Genomic DNA, 18,193 nt, shown 5'->3' on the forward strand with positions numbered 1-18,193 from the left:
GAAAAAAAAAGACAGCATTAGTGTTTGACTGGAAAGCTGCAACATTCCTGGTTTGTATTAATTTTGAAGACTACTGCTGTGTTGTGTGAAATGTCTCATAGGCTGGTTCCAGGGGTTGCTGGAAAGCTCCTGAGGCTTCTGGGCATTGCATGTGGACTTGGGCAAAGCTTCTCAGGGCTGGACCATCATGAGGTTAAATCCTGTTCAGAGGAATATATGCTGAAATATCAGATATATAGAGCTCACTGCTCTGGGGTGATGTTTTTGACAAGTTTTTGCCTCTGCCTTCAGCAAGGCTGATTGCATGTAGAGTGAGCAGAGCACTAGCAACCTAGAGTGAGCAGAGCACTGCTGCAGATCTTCATCAGCCCTTCCAGGAGCAGAGCTCCTCTAACACATCATCACAGAGCTGCATTTTGGAAATTTAAATTCTGTTTTATGTTTTCTGGGGCACTGCTGGTGGGTAGCTTGAATAATATTGTCCTAGCTTGATAGTGTGAAAGTGGAGAATAATTCTGTTTTGTGGTACATGGAGAGTTGTTTTGTGCTGCATTTTGAAGTATTTGGATGTCACCAAGCCCCTAAGCAGTGACAGTAAAGGCTGGCAGGCATTCTGTGGTCTGTTCAGGGCTACAGAACCATTCTGTGGTTTCTAGAAATACTTAATTGCTTTAATTTGCCTTTCATGCTGTGCTATTTTTGCCACCCATCCTCCTCCTCAAGCAGTCTCAGGAACCCATGCAGAGCCCCCCACGCTCCTGTGGGGAGAGGAGCTGTGTCCCTGGGGAGGCTCCTCTGCACAGAGCTCACAGCTGATGCTCCATGGGCTCATTTCTCAAGGCACCATAACTTTTTCCTTGCTGGCATTTGGCAGGTATTGGCTCTGTTGGCTATCCATTGTTTTTGTTCATTGATTGTTACTTGAATGAGAACACAGGTTCCCATCCCTGGAGGTGTTCAAGGCCAGGTTGGAAGGGCCTCTGTGCAACCTGCTCTAGTGGAAGGTGTTCCTGCCCCTGGCAGGGGGTTGGAATTGAATGATCTTTAAAGTCCCTTTGAACTTAAAGCATTCTGTGGTTCTGTGGCACCTGAACCTGCTCAAAATCTCCAAGTATAAATGGACAGCAAACAGCTGGATCAGACCAGCCCTTCAGGGCCCTCATGGCCAGCTGGAATCCAGCCTTTCTCTGGAGCCCACTCACAAGCCTCAACTGTGCTTGTCTAAGAGTATCAATTATTGCTGAAATTTCTAATTATATTCAGATTCTTAAATGTTGCATCACTTACTGCTGCATCTGAAGATGGCAGTGGGTTATTCTGGGCAGCAAGGGATTCATAGGGATGATTCTGGGCTCCTTCCCCCAGCAAAGTCATGTTTCCTAATCTGACAGACTAGGAAGGGATTTTTTTCTGAAGCAAGTTAAAAAATTGCAAAGGGTTTTTTTTGATAAAAGCTTTTTGCTTCTAATTCAAATACAGACACAATTTCAGAGGATGAGCTTGGAATAAAACAAGCACAGTGTATAAATTTTATATACAGTTGAAGATCTAATATCCTGGTATTTATTTTAACTGATAATAATAGTAATGTATTGTCTACCATTTGAGTGTTCTTCCTGATTTTCAGTTTGGAGAAAGGAAGAAAAGAATCAGATTTAAATTTAAATCTATACTGTGCTACAGCCTGCTGCTGCTTCAAGCATTAATGAAAGTACAGGGAGACAAGACTTAAGTTTATTTTTCTATCACTTTGGTATGTAGTGATAGTTCACTTCTGGTTACCTGCATTTATGTGGTATCTCTAACAAGCAGTAATTGCTTTTTTGTAGAGCATCCTAAATCTTATCCCTGTGGAGATGAGAAGCTTTTGCTCTGAGTGCTGGTTACCAGAGCATCTGCAGCTCAAGGTGCTGTGGAACATTTTGATAATATTTATATTAGGCATGTTGAGGTCCTTCCTCTGCATCCCCAACCTTCCCCTCCACTTTCTTCTGTGTACTCACAGGGCTTAATAAATGTTGTATCTTACTTGTTGAATCTTGTACTGGAAGTACTAGAAAATGAAATTTGGAACAAGGCAGGTACTGTACACTTGAATGACAGCAGAAAATTAGCAGAATTTTGGTTTACAGGAGTGGTTATGGCTCAATGGTGAGTGTCAGGGATTGTCAAGCTGCATCTAAAGCACAATCTGAAGATGGAACCCACTTGTTTGCCATCCCTTACAGAACAGAAATCCTGTTTCCTTTGTTTTTTTAAACTTCTGGTGGGATGCAGTGTGTGATAGCTCATGGTGGCCCTGCACTGCCCATTTTCCTGGGGGCTGTCACCTTTCAGCCAGAACAGGTCCCCTGCTGCTGCATGGGGCAGTTTGTGGTGCATTGGATGGTGATGCCCTTGGATTTTGGGTGCTTGGATGCTGTCTCTGGGAGCAGAGGGATGAGGGCTCGTGGTGCCTGGCTCTGTGCTGAGCTGTGCCACTCACTGACTGCAGGAATCAAATTGCAGGAAGTTTTTCTCATGTCACAGTTGAGCAACTGTGGAAAATCATACTGAGATGGGGAAATGCTGGTATGATTCTGAAGAAGAGAATAAGACCAGAGTAAATCATGTTGCAAAAATGAATCAAGGCAATCTTAACTTGGTTATGATGTGACAGAGGGTTAAACTTGGATATTCTGTTCAGAAGCCACTCAGCCTTAAAAGACTAAATGTTGAGCAATATTTTTTTCCAAATGTAGCATATTCTCCATTTGAAAAAAAGTTGTAGCATTAGTTTTTAAAGGAAGACAGTTTTACTTGAAGTACTTTTGACCACCAAGCAGGGCAATTCTCAGTTTTTAGATTAGAAAGAGCATATCCACCAATTTGGGATTTTTTAAAAGCAGCTATCCCATGGGCTTCTCCATCACAATGTGGAAATTTATGGAGCAATACCTGGGTTCCTCATCTGGAGTCCAGAACTAATCGTGAGTAAAATCAGAGATGCAGTAATTATCTCAATTAGCTGCCGTATGGATGAGCAGATGATGCTGTGTGATGTGAGCCATCAGAGTTCCTCTGTGTTCATACCAGACAGTACAAATCTAAATTTCCACTGTCTGTACTGATAGCAAGCTTTCTCCAAACAGCAGCATGTGATCGATTTTTTCCTCATGCCTGATCAGAAAAAAAAAGGGAGAAAATGCTGATTGTCAAACCAAGCTGTGTATTAGTCATGTCCTGTGCTGAGGCTTCAGTCCCCATGCAGTGTCCCAGCAGCCCTGTATTGAGTGTCATTTCATAGAATGGTTTGGGTTTGGGTCAAAACTTGTCTAATTCTACCCCCTGCCACAGGCAGGGATGCCTTCCCCTATCCCAGGTTTCTCCAAGCTCCATCCAGCCTGGCCTTGGGCACTTCCAGGGATGGGGCAGCCACAGCTGCTCTGGTGTGCCAGGGCCTCCCCACCCTCACAGGCAGGAATTCATTCCTAATATCTGATCTAAATCTGTCTTCTTTGCATGACCCCTCCCTGGAGATAAGGAGGAGAAGGCTCTGAAGGGAGGAAAAAAGTCCATGGCATGGTAATCTATTAATAGGAACAGCCACTTCTTTATTAATTTGCTAAATGAGTTAGGACTGTATATTTAGAAATTGTACAGCAGTTAGGCTGGTCCTGAGAGCAGGTCCCTGGAGACCTGGAGTGTGCAGAGGTAACACCTGATTTATTGTGAGACTCAGCACAAGCCCAGCTGCAGGGACTGGGTTTGATTTATCTGCTTGCACTGCCCTGCTTCCCACAAAGGGTCTGGCAAGGCCAGCCATGCAGGGAGCTTGTGGATCTGGAGTGTTAGCTGTTCTTCTGCATCTCTTCTGCTGCTGCATTAATTGTTTTATTCTTTTTGCTGCTGGCTGTGGGGTTTTATTTTTTTTTGTAAATTTTGGAGTTATTTTTTCCCAAGTCTCCTATATAAAATTTTGGTTATAAAAAGGGGTGCATTTTTACTAAATCTAAATCAGTATTAAAGGGCAAGAGACTGAAACCATTGCAAGGTTATCTGATGGAATATTGTGCTTGAGGCAGTAGGTATCTCTTTGGTATTTGCTTTGGTGATCCATGCTCAGCATCATTCCCTACTGGGGTCAGAGGCCAGGAACAAACAGGGATGGGAAATGCACAGCCCTGGGAAAATCTCTTAATACTGAATTCATCCTGGGAAGTGTTCAAGGCCAGGCTGAACAGACCTAGTGGAAGATGTCCCTGCCTGTGGCAGGGGGTTTGGAACAAGATGAGCCTTTATTGTTCCTCCCAACCCAAACCATTCTGTGGTTCTACCCAAAACAACCCCAAAGTGCTTTTGTTGCTTGCATCCATTGCTAACAACCACAGGAAAACCTGTTTGTGGCACACTGACTGCCAAGCACTGTTTTATGTTGTGTATTCCCTCTGTGGTGTTGTGTTTTAACTCTGCACAATGAAGTTCCCAATGCTCTGTCTTTGTTATGAATGAAATTTGATTTCTCATTAGTGCTCTGCTCATCCATGGACCCATGGCTCATCATTAATCAGGAGATATAACATAAACTGGCTCTTATGCCTTGGCATCCTTTTCTAGGAGCAGAAAAGGTCTTTGTGCAAACCAGTTGTTAAATGGCATCAGGTTCACACAGGTGTTGGTACAAGAAATTTTGGCAAATGGCATTGGTGCAACACACTGCAGCTACAGGGGAGTGAAGCAGTCTGACAGCAGCTGCTGAACTCGATTTGATTTTGATTCTCACCCTTCCTAATCCAGGTAGAAATATTTATCATACTTGATGACTCTGGGGTGCTTGGTCTTCTGGAGATGCAGTTTTTCTGTAGCTACATGCCTGGTGAAAGGCAATCCTGAAGCAAACATACTGCATTGATTTCCACCTAGTGATTAGGTACTTCAGACACAGAACAGAAGGACCTTTCATTCTGTATTCAATTGACTAGCATTAAAAAGTAGGAAATAGGTGCTAAAAGTGAACCTTGACAAATAAAACTGTTGTATTGCACTAATGAAATGCTGTTTAAAGTGGTACATGAAGAAGCTTTTTAGAAGGAATGGAAAATCCAAAACAGTTTTTTCCCTTCAAAGCAGATGATTTAAGCTCTGATAAAATTAGATTTTTAGTTAAAGGAATTTGCAGTCATTAAATGGTGCCCATGAAATAAGTCTCATTTATAACCATCTGCTTTATGGCTTCTGCAGGAAAGTATTCCTCAGGCAATGCATTCAAGAACTTTGGTGTCATTTTTATCAAAATAGTTTGGTTCTCTACGGGTAACACTATTAAAATCTTTGAAACCTCTATGTGATTTTTTTTTTAAGCTGAGATCAGTATCATCTTCAAGAGAAGCCCATCTGGAGCTGCTGCCTTTTTGTACTGTACTTTGGGCCCTGCTGTGGCTGCCAGGCGTTTTCCCCTTTTTTTTTGTCTACCCTCCCGAAATCTTGAGCATTCTCAGTGTCACTGGAGGTTTCTCTGGGGAAGGGATGGTTTGGGGACACACCAAGTGCTGCTGTTTTCCCAGGAACAAGAAGTGATGCCTTGCAGTCTGACCTCGTGTTCTCCCACTGTAGTTCTAACAAGCTTTTCTTCTGAACCCTACATCTGTTTTTGTGGATAGTTTATATTCATCAGAGCTTACAATTATAAGGGGAGCAGAATAAAAGAAGGGAAACTTTGAAGACCATCCTTTGTCTTTCATGATGTCTGTGCAGGCGTGGAAATAACAAAAGGGCGTTTTATAAAAGTGAGATGAGACTTGGATGTTTGTTTAATAGAGCCTTGATAGTCTATTTCCTTTTGATCAATATAATAGTTGTAATTAGTTTTAATATTTCTAAGCTTTTGAACTGCAGAGAATTCAAACAGCTTGTTAGTGTGAGGGACTCTAGGGAACTTTAAAAGTATTCTTCTCTTTTGCATATATTGCATGTACACAGGCCTAATCATAGCAGCTGTAGCTGAGTTTTTTTATCCCATGCCCCACCTCTCAAACTAATATTTTGAAAAGCTCAGAAAGGTCCCTGGAGTATAACTGCCTGCACAGCTCAGAGTTCTGCTACATAAAGAGGATAAATGCTTTGAAGTCTGTATTAATCCTGAGTGCCATTTTATATATTGCTGAAGATCACTGAGGTGGTATCCTACAGGGAATAATGACAGTATTTTTATAAGCAAATACCCTTTTTTTTAATTATCCCCTTCAGCTGACTTGAAGGGTGCTAAGGAGACAATTTCTGGTATTCTGATCCTTCTCTGATGTGGTGGAAGCTTTGTTTTGGGGAAGGCAGCTTTGGTTGTGGGAAGGAAGGAGCAGCAGCATCTGCTGCCTGCACGGGGGATGACAAAGGGCAGTATGAACTGTCACCGTGCTTGGGCAGGACATGGGTGATGGGAGATGGCCCCTGGGCTGGAGGAGACCTCACCTGTGGCTCTGTCCTGCCCTGGGACCTTCCAGAAGGTTCTGGGAGGGGGCAGGAGGCAGAAAGAAGGATTTCTGTGTCAGCCCATGGGGACCTACAGCACTGTGGTGCCCAGAGCCTCTCTCAGCCTGGCTCCACTGCAGAGCCACTCCAGATGGTCCCCACGATTCCACCAGTTCTAATACTGGCTGCAAGAAATAGCTCCACTGATGGAAATTTGGACGTATTTGTAATTAACCCATAAATAGTGTTACTGTGTGGAATTAAATATTTATTCCTCTGAAGTCTCACCATTAGTATAAGCAGATAGTGTTGCCTGGGAATGCAATACCTTTAGAAACACTGTTGTTTTAAAACAAGTGTCTATATTAGAGATGGTTGTGATGATTTGCAAAAAAATTATGGAAAAAAAAATGATATGCAAAAATATTATGTAGGTGTGCATGAATTGAAATGAGCAGTCAACTTTCAGCATGAGTAGTCCAGTGGCTTTGAAATTATTCAGATATTTGCAGAAGTCTCTGCTAAAAATATCTTTAATGGTTTCTCCTTCCTCAGCCCCAAATCTTTGGTGTAGTAATAATAACCCTCCTAAATGCTCTCTTTTAACATAAATAGAGGGAAAAAATCAATTTTCAAGACAAATGTTGTGCTTTGCAATGTAATTTATCACACAGTGATGAGTCATTTTAGGTGTTATATTTATCCATTAAATATCTGTGGACAAACTGAAATGTGTGCTTGTAATTCCTCCTCAGTTATTGTATTGAGCTTTATAGATGCTTCCCTGGGTCAGTAATTGATGTTTTTAGGGGGGGTTGTTCATCCTGCCTTTGAACAATTCTTGCATTTAATAAAAAACACCACAAAAAAATTCTCTTTTTCCTTATAGGACTCCAGAAGGTTTGAAGTTACAAGAAGAAAAGGTAGGAAAACTGGTTTTCTTTCAGTGTGTGTGTTGGTGTTGAGTATCTTGCAGTAACTTTTTAAAATAAGCATGAGTTCACACACTTGAAAGGTTGTGCTGCTGTGGGTTTTCCAACAGTCTGTGCCTGGTGCTTGTCTGACAGTTCTTAAGTGTTGCAAATTGTAGAATTATTTTTTTTTTCCAATGAAAACCTGCTATTTTAGCACAGAACTTCATGATGGTGTTTGGTGTGCATGTCAAGGTTTGGGTGCTGGCAGGGCATCTAAATGGCTTTAAGCTGAAGGAAGATAATTTAGATTAGATATTAGGAAGGAATTCTTCCCTGTGTGGGTGGTGAGGGCCTGGCACAGGCTGCCCAGAGAAGCTGTGGCTGCCCCATCCCTGGAAGTGTTCAAGACCAGGCTGGATTGGGCTGTGGTTCTGATTTTTTAAGATTTTCTAAGCCTTCTGATGTTTACATTCTTGTAACTTTCTCACACACTTTCTGTAAATAGCTCATTGTTTTGCGTTCTTTTATGGAAGAAGAGAAATTTCATAGACTGTTGGTTTGTCCAGCGTCATTGGAGAGGTGGCACTTTCACCCTCCAATCCACTGGCACTTTCAGAAAACTATAAATGTTGAAGTCAGATAATAAACAAGCAGCAGTGTGTGCGTTTGTTGTTCCGTGTCCTGTAGTGACATCGAGCTTGGAGCACCCTGGCACAGTGGAAGGCATGGCAGGGGGTTGAAACTGGATGATTTTAAAGGTCTTTTCCAACCCCAAACATTCTGTGCTAAACTCAAAGCCTGGAGAATTTCAGGGAGAAAAAGGTGCAGATGAGGCTCTCCATGCTCTGCCCAGCACAGCTGCACCCAAAGGTGCTCTGAGCTCAGCTCCTGGGCTCTCTGCTGCCTCAGAAACCATTGTCCTCTGCCAGGAGAGGCTCTTTGATGGCTCCTGGCAGCTGGGGGAGAATTGGCCATCAAAGAGCTCATTGTGGTTATCATTAATTTTGATTCTGTTCAGCAGATGTTTTCTGGATCAGGCAGTTGCTTTCCTCATCTGTCTTGGTAGAATGTGAAGCAGGTGGCACTCTGCTGTTCAATGGATTAATGCATTCCCTGTTCCCTTCCAGAGCTTCTTGAATTGTTTCAGGCATCCCATATGTTGGAAAGAGGTTGTAACTACCAAGGTTTTACTGCATAAGCAAAGAAGGTCAGGTCCAAGGGTAAATTGTCATTTAGGCAAATAATTTTTTTGTTGTTGTTTTTGTGGTTTTTTTCTTCTGTGAGGCTGAGAGGCAGAGAGGCTTGAATTAATTAAAAATGCAGCTATTGCTAAAGGTGAAATCTGTTTGGCTTAGGTGTCCAGTGAATGTGTCTGTTTGATCAAACTTCTGCCACTCTTGGTGAAGAAACCCAGCTCTGTTGTACTTCCCTCAGTCTGAAACTGAGGAGGGTTCTTGGGTGGGTCAGGGCTGCTTTGGGATGCAGAAAACCTCTTGGTGTTGTGGGTGTGGACACTTTACAGTCATGCCCTGGCTGTAGTTTTGGTGCAGTTCATTATAGGCACAGAGACTGGGTCCAGTCTTGTGGATGTACCTCCAGTCTTTTTCAGATATGAGTTCTGCTTCCAAAACTTTCTTCACAGTGAAAGTAACCAACACATATGAGAGCTTAAAGATAGCAATTCTTGAAATCAGGATTGAGTTTACAGATTGTGTACTTGGAGAATGTTACTGCAGAGCAATAACTGAATTTGGAGATCAGTGCCTCGAGACACAGAATTTCCAGGCTAAGTGAGGCTGATTTCTCACTGCTTTCAGAGGATGGATAAGACTTAACTTTTATTTTGAGTGGTAGAACTATAATTTTTTTCAGAAGTGAATTCAATGTAATGGACTTCTGTTAGAAGCTTCTTAGATCCATGGCTGGAGTGAAGGGGATGGAAACTGGGGAGTTAAGATGTATAGATAAATTTGGCTTATGCCCAGCAAGGCAATATGTGGATTATGAAGTCTGTCTGAAGAACTGCAAACTCCTCAAAAGTCAAGAAAATGCTAACATGGTAAATACCTCTTGATAACAAAAGCCTGTGGATTTGCAGAGCTACCTGGGGATTTTCAGCAATGTTTAAGTATCTTCCTCTCTGGAGTTATTCCTCAATAGTGCCTGTAAAATAATTCAACTAAAGGCTCCTTCAGAAACCTGTTCAGTATTAAAATGTGCACAGAGCAGATATCATTTGATGTCAGGAAGAAAATAACAGGAGGGTCAGAATGTTTATTATGCACACAAAAGGATTTCTTCTAAGTCTTGCGATTGGTATGAGGTGATTTTGATGAGGCCTTTTCCCCCCTAAAAATGGTAATTTTTGCAGATAATGTTTTTTACCTGAGGAAATTAGATGATTGGAAGAGATTGGGAGTTGGGGGTTTATCCTTGTTCTATTCCCTTGGTAGAAATTTTGGCTTTCTCTTAAAAAGCTGAAAAACTAAAAAATATCTCATAGAAACACCCACAAATGTGAGAGCTCAGCAGACTTACTCTGTATCTACTTTTATTATCCCAGGCTTATGGATGATCCAAGATGATTAAAAAAAGAGCTTTTGGTGAAAGGAGGGGCAATCCTGGTTTAGACTTTTCAGAATTTTTCTTTATTTTGGGACAAAGTGTTTGAATCCTTTGATTTAAAGCAGACACTTTTCTTTCAAAGGGAGCAAAGCCTTGATTGTTGTTGAGCATGAAAACACTTCTTTCTTTTTTAGTTGTGGATGAGTGTAGTTAAACTGTGAGGTTTTGGTTTCTAAAGTGTCAGGATTACATAGGCTGGAGAAATTTTGAACCTGCTCCAAAGCCCATTACAGTCAATGAATGGTTTTCCTTTGACTTCCATGGCATGGGATCAGCAGTAATTACATGATCTTTTAATTGCTGTGGTATGGAGGAGAGATGCTTCCCTGACTGCAGCTGGCAGCCACCTCTCAGTGATATTTGGAGACTGATTTTCTTCTCAATTGGAATGGAAATGGCTGCAGAACTCTTTTGTTCCTGGGATGCCTAACTTGTGTGCAAATATTGCCCTTTTTGACTAAAAATAATTTTTTTAATTAAAAACCCCTCAATCTGAGATTTGATTAGAAGATGCAGGAATATTTTTCTACATTCACTTGAAATTTGCCTCTGAGTTGGTCACACATTTGACCCACTGTGGTGGGTCATATTTTATTATATTATCATCCATATTATGCCCATGCACTGGTAACCAGAATATGGGGTAGGGTGCCAGGTTTGGCATTGTGCTTGGAAAACAAAAAAACTCCCAGCCAGCCAAAAAACCAGCTAAATACAAGCTCAAGAAATCTCAGCATTGATAAACAAGCAGAGGATTTGAATACCGTCCCTCTATATTGCTCTGTTGAACTAAAATCACAGGACAAATTTGGACAGGCAGCTCTTTTTTCACTAACTGAATCTTTTTTCTCATTTTTGTATTAATTTTTTCATATTTTTTCCTGCCCTTAGTGCAGAGGAAAGGGGAATGGAGCCAAAAGGAGAATAACCTGCACACTCCTTGTTGCTGTCCAGGGCAGTGTAATAGTGCAGGAGAGCAGATGGGGAAGGGCAAAACAGGAGTAGGGAGCTGGGAAAAGCAGCAGTTTGAGCAGATCATGTGGACACAGCAGGCATTGAGTGGAAAGGATGAAGAGAACAGTGAAAAGGATGAGGTGTCAGAATGGTTGGGAGGAACCTCAAAGTCCATCCCATTCCAGCCTGGCCTTGAACACTCCCAGGGATGGGACAGTCACTGCATTGCTGGAAAACAAGTGCCAGCATCTCACACCCTCACAGAGGAGGATTTCTTCCTAAAATCTACATAGTCTGAGGAGAAGTCCCTGTGCAGGAAACTGGGAGACTAAAGGGAGTGTGTTAGATTGGAAGAAAGAGGACCAAGCTTGTAGAGAGCACCTGCAGATGTTAGGCTGGACAGTGGCAGGGTTTAATTTTAAAGATTGGTGACTTTTCCCTGGGTAATGAGTGTACATGAATGCATAATACTTACCTGTTGCTGTAATTACACCCATATAACTTATCTATGTAAAAGCCACATACATTTGTGTCTATCAAATTCTCCATGTCTGGCAGAACAGAGCCTCCAGTGGTTTCCCCAATTATTTTAATGGCAAGGACACAGGAACTAATTCTGCAACTTCTGGAGCTAACAAATGTTCCCATTTCAGTTGGCACTGTGGAGCTGAAGGATGCTGAGTATTAGAACAAATTGTCTGCTGAGTAGAACTGTGCCCAAGCATATGTATAGTCACATTAAGCATAAAGAGCCAGGTCTTCAGTAGATAGAAATAAGCAAAGCTCTGCTGAATTAATGGACCACCTTTGCTTTTTACTAGCTGAGAACCTAACCCAAGCACTTAAAACTTTTAATTTGTTTTTATGTTGTTCACAATCATCCGTTCAACAAATTAGTGTCAAAAGATGCTTTTGAAACCATTCAGCCAAGAAATGTTCAAGTAAATTGCTTCTGCTTTGACCATATAATCTTATTAAATGAGATGCAACTCTAGATTTATTCAGACAGATGACATCACACTGCCATAAAGATACAAAGTTTAAATATCTGCTTTGAATTAAAACTTCTTTGAATTGACACTTGTCTCAAGTTTTCCCAAGCTCTGTGTCGTGGATGTCCTATTTGTATATATTTATTGCAGATACACAATCCCCATTGTCACACTGTGATCCCTAATCACAATGTGGAACAATAGAATGTAGTACAACCCTGAGCTTTCTCAAGTTGCTACAGCTCTATTGAAAAATCTCTGCATCAATTAGCAATGGTAGAGGATCTAGCCAACAGCTTAAGAAATATTTCATTATTCTCCACTTGACATCAATTATTATGTCCCACACAAAAAACTGACTCATGGTTATAAAACAGTAATGCCCTTCAGAAATTCTATTTACTTTGTCCTTTCTTTTCACCCACTTCAAATGTTTGCCTCTCCATGGAAGATGACAGGCACTCCAAAATTGGCAGGAATGATAAGTTGCTCTCCTGAAATCCTTCAGGAGCACAAAGTGGTCAGCTGTAATTACTTTTGTAGTAAATCACCTATTAATTTCCCATTATGTTGTTTTTTTCTGTTACTGGAATCAAAAAAAAATCTGCATTTTTTTCCTTATGACTTAGACAAAACGCACCAAAAATCAGTAGCTGTGCCTATGTTGCTCTTTAGAAGAAACTGTGCCACCGGGATCTTGGTTTTCTGGCTATCCCAGTTACATCCAGATGATATAATATGAAAGTAAATATTTGTATGTGTATGCTCTGTACACAGCTGGGTGTTCAGAAACACACTGGCTGAATTTCAGGACATTCTTCCAAAGTCTGAAGGACAGCTTTTACATTAAAAAAATCCCTGTTTCGTTGAATCACAAATTGGAATATTTTCCATGTTTGTTAAGCTAGTTTTAACAATTACTCAGTCTTTACTTCAAACAAAGTTTTTTGTCTCAGCCCATCTCAGCTGCTTTATTTTTTCATAGAAAGTTTTATTATCTCTGGCTTTGCCATTCACTGACAACATATGCTTTGAAATCTGTTACTCAGGGAATGATGTTTGGGTCAAGATATTAATCTGATGTTTAGTGCCTGTGTTTCCAAGGTTATGAAACCACAGTTTCTCAGATTTTTTTTGTACTTCATCCCATTGAACAGCCTAGCCCTAGTTGGGAAGGGGCAAAGTTGGTTTTGCTCCCACACACCTATCAGCAGTGGTGTTTAATTTTAACTTGGCATATTTTGTGCTCTTAGATGGCAGGAATTAAAAGAGGGAGTAAAACCCTGTGGAGGGGGAAGAACCTCAAATAATCAACACATTAGCCATTGCTGGGCACAGCAGTAAATTAAACAGGAATGTGAATGCTCCTGGGCAGTGTTACTATTGCTGTTTGTATTGCACATGTGTCTGGGACAAGGAGCAGAGAATTGCAGCTCAGCCAGGGAGTTTCTGAGCAGCTCCTGAACCAAACAGGGCTGGTCCTGGTGGTCACATTAGGCTGACAAATGACTATTCACAGAGGTGGAATACTTCTGAAAATGTGAATGCAGCCGTGGCTTAGTCCAGCTTTGCCACAGGCATAGCAAACCCCTTGCATGCCCATCTCTGACTGGTGGAAACAGAGTGGTTTTGCAGAGTTAAGGTTTCTGTAAAATGGATCCATCAGTTTGTGTAGTTGAGTACTCTGGGGCAGCAGGAGGAATGAATTCTCTTCATGGCAGAATGGGCAGGACTGTTTAGCAAGTAAATAAAATAAAGTGTGGCTTTGCTAGAGCAGCAGATTGATGGACCTGAAGGAGCTGGAGTGAAAACTTCTTGAGTGGCAGGAAATCAGAAAACTGTTTCCCAGCAGCAGCTGGATCAAGCAGATTGTGGACAAACTTAGGAAGTGGACAACTTCAGTTCCCACTGTGGGAAGAGGGAGAAGACGGAGATGAGCCAGAAATCTATGAGACCTTGTGAGGATTTACAGGGAGATACAAAATAACATATATATGTATTCCATACTGCTGTACATCATAAATAAGCATCCCCAGTGCAGAATGCTGAAGCAGGATGTGCCTGAAGGCATCTCTCTTTTTCCATCTGAAATCAGAACAAACTCTGCTGATTTGGCAGCTGAAAAAGCTGCGTGTGGTGTTGGCTTCAGTCAACCTTTGACTTCACAAACTTCTCTACTTTTTCCATCTAAACTGGGAACTCTTTTGAAGGTGCTGCTTTGTCCTACAAAACTTGTTTTGGCTGCATCTTCAGCCTCTCCAAAGCACTTTTCTCCAGCTGCCCCAGAGCTGTAAAGCAGGATTAGTTTGCACTGGTCTTCTAAGATAGCCTGTCTTTAAGAATAAGAGAACCTAATATTTTTAGGCAAATGGACTTTTCTTGACTTAAGTATCATTAGCAGCAGCCAGGTTGAAATACAGTGAGGTTTGAAGTCATGTTGGATTTGATTTTTTTGGTTGTTCTCAGTGGTGCATTGTTCTTTCTATGAAATTCTACTTTTGTCTCCAGCCACATAACTGTGGTGAAATGCTGTTGTCACAGAGAGCATTGCATGATGTGGAAGCCCCTCTCACATGGAGCAGACATGTGATGCTTGTACATGATATTGAAAGGTGCAAATGCACTGTAGACCCAGAGTTTTCAGACCAGCTATAACATAAACTCATTTGTAAGGGTTGAATAAAAAACTGACAGCAGGTGTTTCTGCTAATGGCAATATAATATGCAAACACTGCCAAACAAATCAGTTTATCCAGCATGTCTTAGATATTAGGAAAAGGAGTAAACTCACACTTTCAAACAAAAGACCCAAAGTCCAGGATCACTTCTGGGTCCAGTCAGATTTTTGAGTCATGATTTTTGAACATGCTACTAGTCTACTTAATATGTGTAAGAGCATGGTGCATTTTCAATTTCAGACTTAATAGGTTTCAACATGCCATTTCTTCTTGAACTGAGCTTTAACTGTGAGGCAGAGCAATTAGGGTAATATTAATGGAGCTCCAACTCACTGCTCAAGTATGAGCTAAAAATAAGAGAGGAATAACCCTCTTTGTGCTCTCTTAGTTCAGGTACTTACTCCCAGGTGGTCATGGCCTCAGCCTGTGGAAGATGGAGGTGCTGGGACTGTCACTGGGTTAGCCCAGCTAGCAGGGATGGTTTAAGGCAGGGGAGCTCTGGAGAGGACATGGACAGTGGCTGAGGCCAGCACCAATCCTTGCAGTGCATAACTGTGGGACTGTTACAGTCTTGCACCATATCCTGCTCTAGCCAAACCCAGCAGAATGATAGAATCCCAGGATGGTTTTGGTTGGAAGGGATTTGAAAGGTTATCTCATTACAGCCCCCTGCCATGGGCAGGGACCCCTTCCACTATCCCAGGATACTTCAAGACATGTTCAAGCTGGCCTTGGACACTTCCAGGGATGGGACAGCCACAGCTTCTCTGGGCAACCTGTGCCAGGACCTCACTGCCCTCTCAGGGAAGAATTTTTTCCTAATAGGATGTGAAGAATGAATCATTCAGGTGTTTGGGGCCATAGCCTTGTCCCTGGCTGCTGTTAGAGCATGTACTCTGCTTAAGTGAGTGATTTCCAGGGGGGCCCTCCTTTGTGTGTAAATGGCCCTTTTGGACTTCGCATTTCTAAGCAAGATTTCATTTCAGTAATTAGCATGTGTCAGTATATTTTTAATAAGAACTTAGGAGCCTGTGAAATGGTCCAGTTCATGGTGCTTGGGAAAGAAAAATCTGCTCTGTATAAGGTAATGTAATTACTTTTCTAAAGGAGTTTTTATTATGCATCTAACTGCACATTTACTGTTCTTGATAGACCCAAATAAAACCAGAACAGAATGAATAAGCCATTGGGTAAATAAAAGAGGTAAAGCATTTATAAATATGTATTTAGTCAACAGAGCTGATTGGCCACTGTGCAACTGCTCCAAGGTCTCAGTAATCCAAGTTTAATAGCCTTCCATAAATATTTGCTTGTTTGTCATGAGACAGGAGTGATTTATCCATGCCATGCTGCTTGCTTGTGTTTGATGAGAATTTTTGAAGAATATTAGGCAGGTTTGTTGTTTTGCATATAGCATAATGGGCAATGTGTGTTTATGAAGTAGCATGAGAGTGATCCTTGTATTTTTGTCCCCATCTCCTCCTCATCATTATCCTTGCCTCTCCCTCATAGGTGCTATGTCTTTTTGTCATTCTTTTTACTCACTCAATTTTAGTCAGGTTAGGATGTGCCTTCTTTCTGCTGAATTTCTAAGTTCTGTCTGATAAAGGGTCTGCAATGATCTGACAGTCATCAGGGCTGAGTATCAGCCCAGATGCTTTTTCTAATTGAGTGGAAAACTATTTGACTCATTTCAGGTATCAGGAAACTCATGCAGTAACATGTTTAACCAGGATGAAACTAACATATGTGCAAAGTGATTCTGGACCTATAGACTTCAAAGCTGGTTCCTTCCAAAGGCATAAGTTGGATTTTGGCTTTAAAATTTGTTCAGCACAGGGGACCATGTCTGGTCATTATTGTATCTGTTTCTGGGGTTTGTGTGCACAATAGTTGTTGCAAAGGCTGAAATCTATCTTGCACAGCCAGCAGATAATAGCATCAAATTATGCTCTAGCTTGGAAAATAAAAACATACAAGAAAAAAGTGTTGTGTTTTCTATCTGCAGATTTGGAAATTTTTCAAAATGTCACTTCTTACAAGATTTCTATTTACTTTCTCATTGCAACTGCAAAGTAGGTGACAGTGGCATGCAATGCTCCTGCCTCCTAGTTGTTTTGTTTTTCCCATTGAAATTCCATGATGTGAATTGCCTAAAACAGGATCTTTTTTCTTTACTTTTCATATCTGAATGCTTTAAAGAATCATTTTCTCTCAGTTACTGAAGTTAGGTTTTTTATTAGCCTGTTTTTTATTTCTTCTTTACCCATAATTGTTTTTCAAAAATTATTAGTTTTCCCTAAATTATATAATAGCCGTATTTAGGTTTGAACTCCTATTGCCTGTTAAATACAGAAGTTCATCAGCTGCTTTTAACAGAATCAACATTGTGGCAGCCCTTATTCCCTGGGAAATAGAATCAGTGAAGCCAGAAATTGGAAGCAGCCCTGTGCAGCTTCTCTGCTGTTATCAACGTGTCCAACTCTGTTGGCACCAGTGTCAGTGAGGGCTGATCCATTGCCAGAGACACTTTCATGGGAAAAGAGAGGGTGGCTGTGCTTGGGGCAGATATCCCAGCCTGGGAGGTGCCTGTGTGTGCACTCCCAGATGCTGATGGGATTTCCAGGTGTGCAAGAGTTGGCATCCAGGCTACATCTGAGCACTGTGCAGTGATGAAATAACTGTGTGACCCACAAAAGTTCTGATAAATGAGGAAGTTCATTCTCCTAACTCTGTCATAATACTTTAGGCAGTGACCCTCAGCAGCAGACAGGATGAGACCCTGAGAGGGTCTGTCAGAGAGGGGCTCATGGTCTCACTGCTCAGGGCAGCTGGATTAGTGTGCCTGTTCCTGATGCTGCTTTTGGAATGAGCAGCTGGAGTCATAGGAAAGTTGGACAGAAGTACAGGTTCCTCCATGCTTGTAAAACCAAGCTGGATTTTGCCATCATGATGATGACCTGGCCAGCCAGGGCTGCAGTGTGTGTGTGCTGGACAGAGGACTGTAACAACTTCTAGTGGGCTGGGGGTCTCACAACCAGTAAGGAGCAACTCTTTACTCTAAGGCAGAGCACATGGATTAAGTCAAAGCCCTTACCAGTATGTTAAATTATCCAGAAAGCCCTGACTTCTCTGTACTACAAGGTGTCCCAATTAGATCTAAGACTTCACAATAAGGTAGCAGTAAAGGAGCAGGGACAACTCTTTTCCTTTTGGATATATAATAAATGCTTCCTGCATGGAGAGGTTTGCATTTGGATGACACTTTTAAGTATATTCCGAACAGGTCAGCTGGATTAGAGAGAGTGCTAAATGATCATTTTTGGTGAGTCACAGAGTTTGTATTATCACTGGATCATCCTAACATGTCCTGGGAAGTGTGGAGGTGCTGGTGAAGTAATTGGGTTTTGAGTGAACTTGAAAATGGTTTCTTGATTGACTGTGACACAATGCTGAGAATGACTCTTTCACCCTTTTAATGTTCACCCAATATAAATAACACCACCAGAACAAGTCCTGCCTGATCTGTGTGTTGGGCATTGCAATTCCCTTCTCAAAGGAAGCATGTTCATCAGGCCTTGTTCAT

General features: G+C 41.6%; 1 protein-coding gene across 4 annotated transcripts in view; it reads left to right on the forward strand.

The window, feature by feature from the left end:
• The window catches only part of FSTL4 (follistatin like 4), a 206,673-nt gene that overhangs the window by 7,216 nt on the left and 181,264 nt on the right, over nt 1-18,193 (forward strand). For all 4 annotated transcript variants that reach the window (XM_054642959.2, XM_054642960.2, XM_077186351.1 and 1 more), the window contains exon 3: nt 7,334-7,367. In XM_054642959.2, coding sequence (XP_054498934.2) covers nt 7,334-7,367 — 34 coding nt within the window. The remainder of the gene's footprint in view (nt 1-7,333; nt 7,368-18,193) is intronic.

This window comes from Agelaius phoeniceus, chromosome 15 (assembly GCF_051311805.1).
Source record: "Agelaius phoeniceus isolate bAgePho1 chromosome 15, bAgePho1.hap1, whole genome shotgun sequence".
In the NCBI taxonomy this organism is placed as follows: domain Eukaryota; kingdom Metazoa; phylum Chordata; class Aves; order Passeriformes; family Icteridae; genus Agelaius; species Agelaius phoeniceus.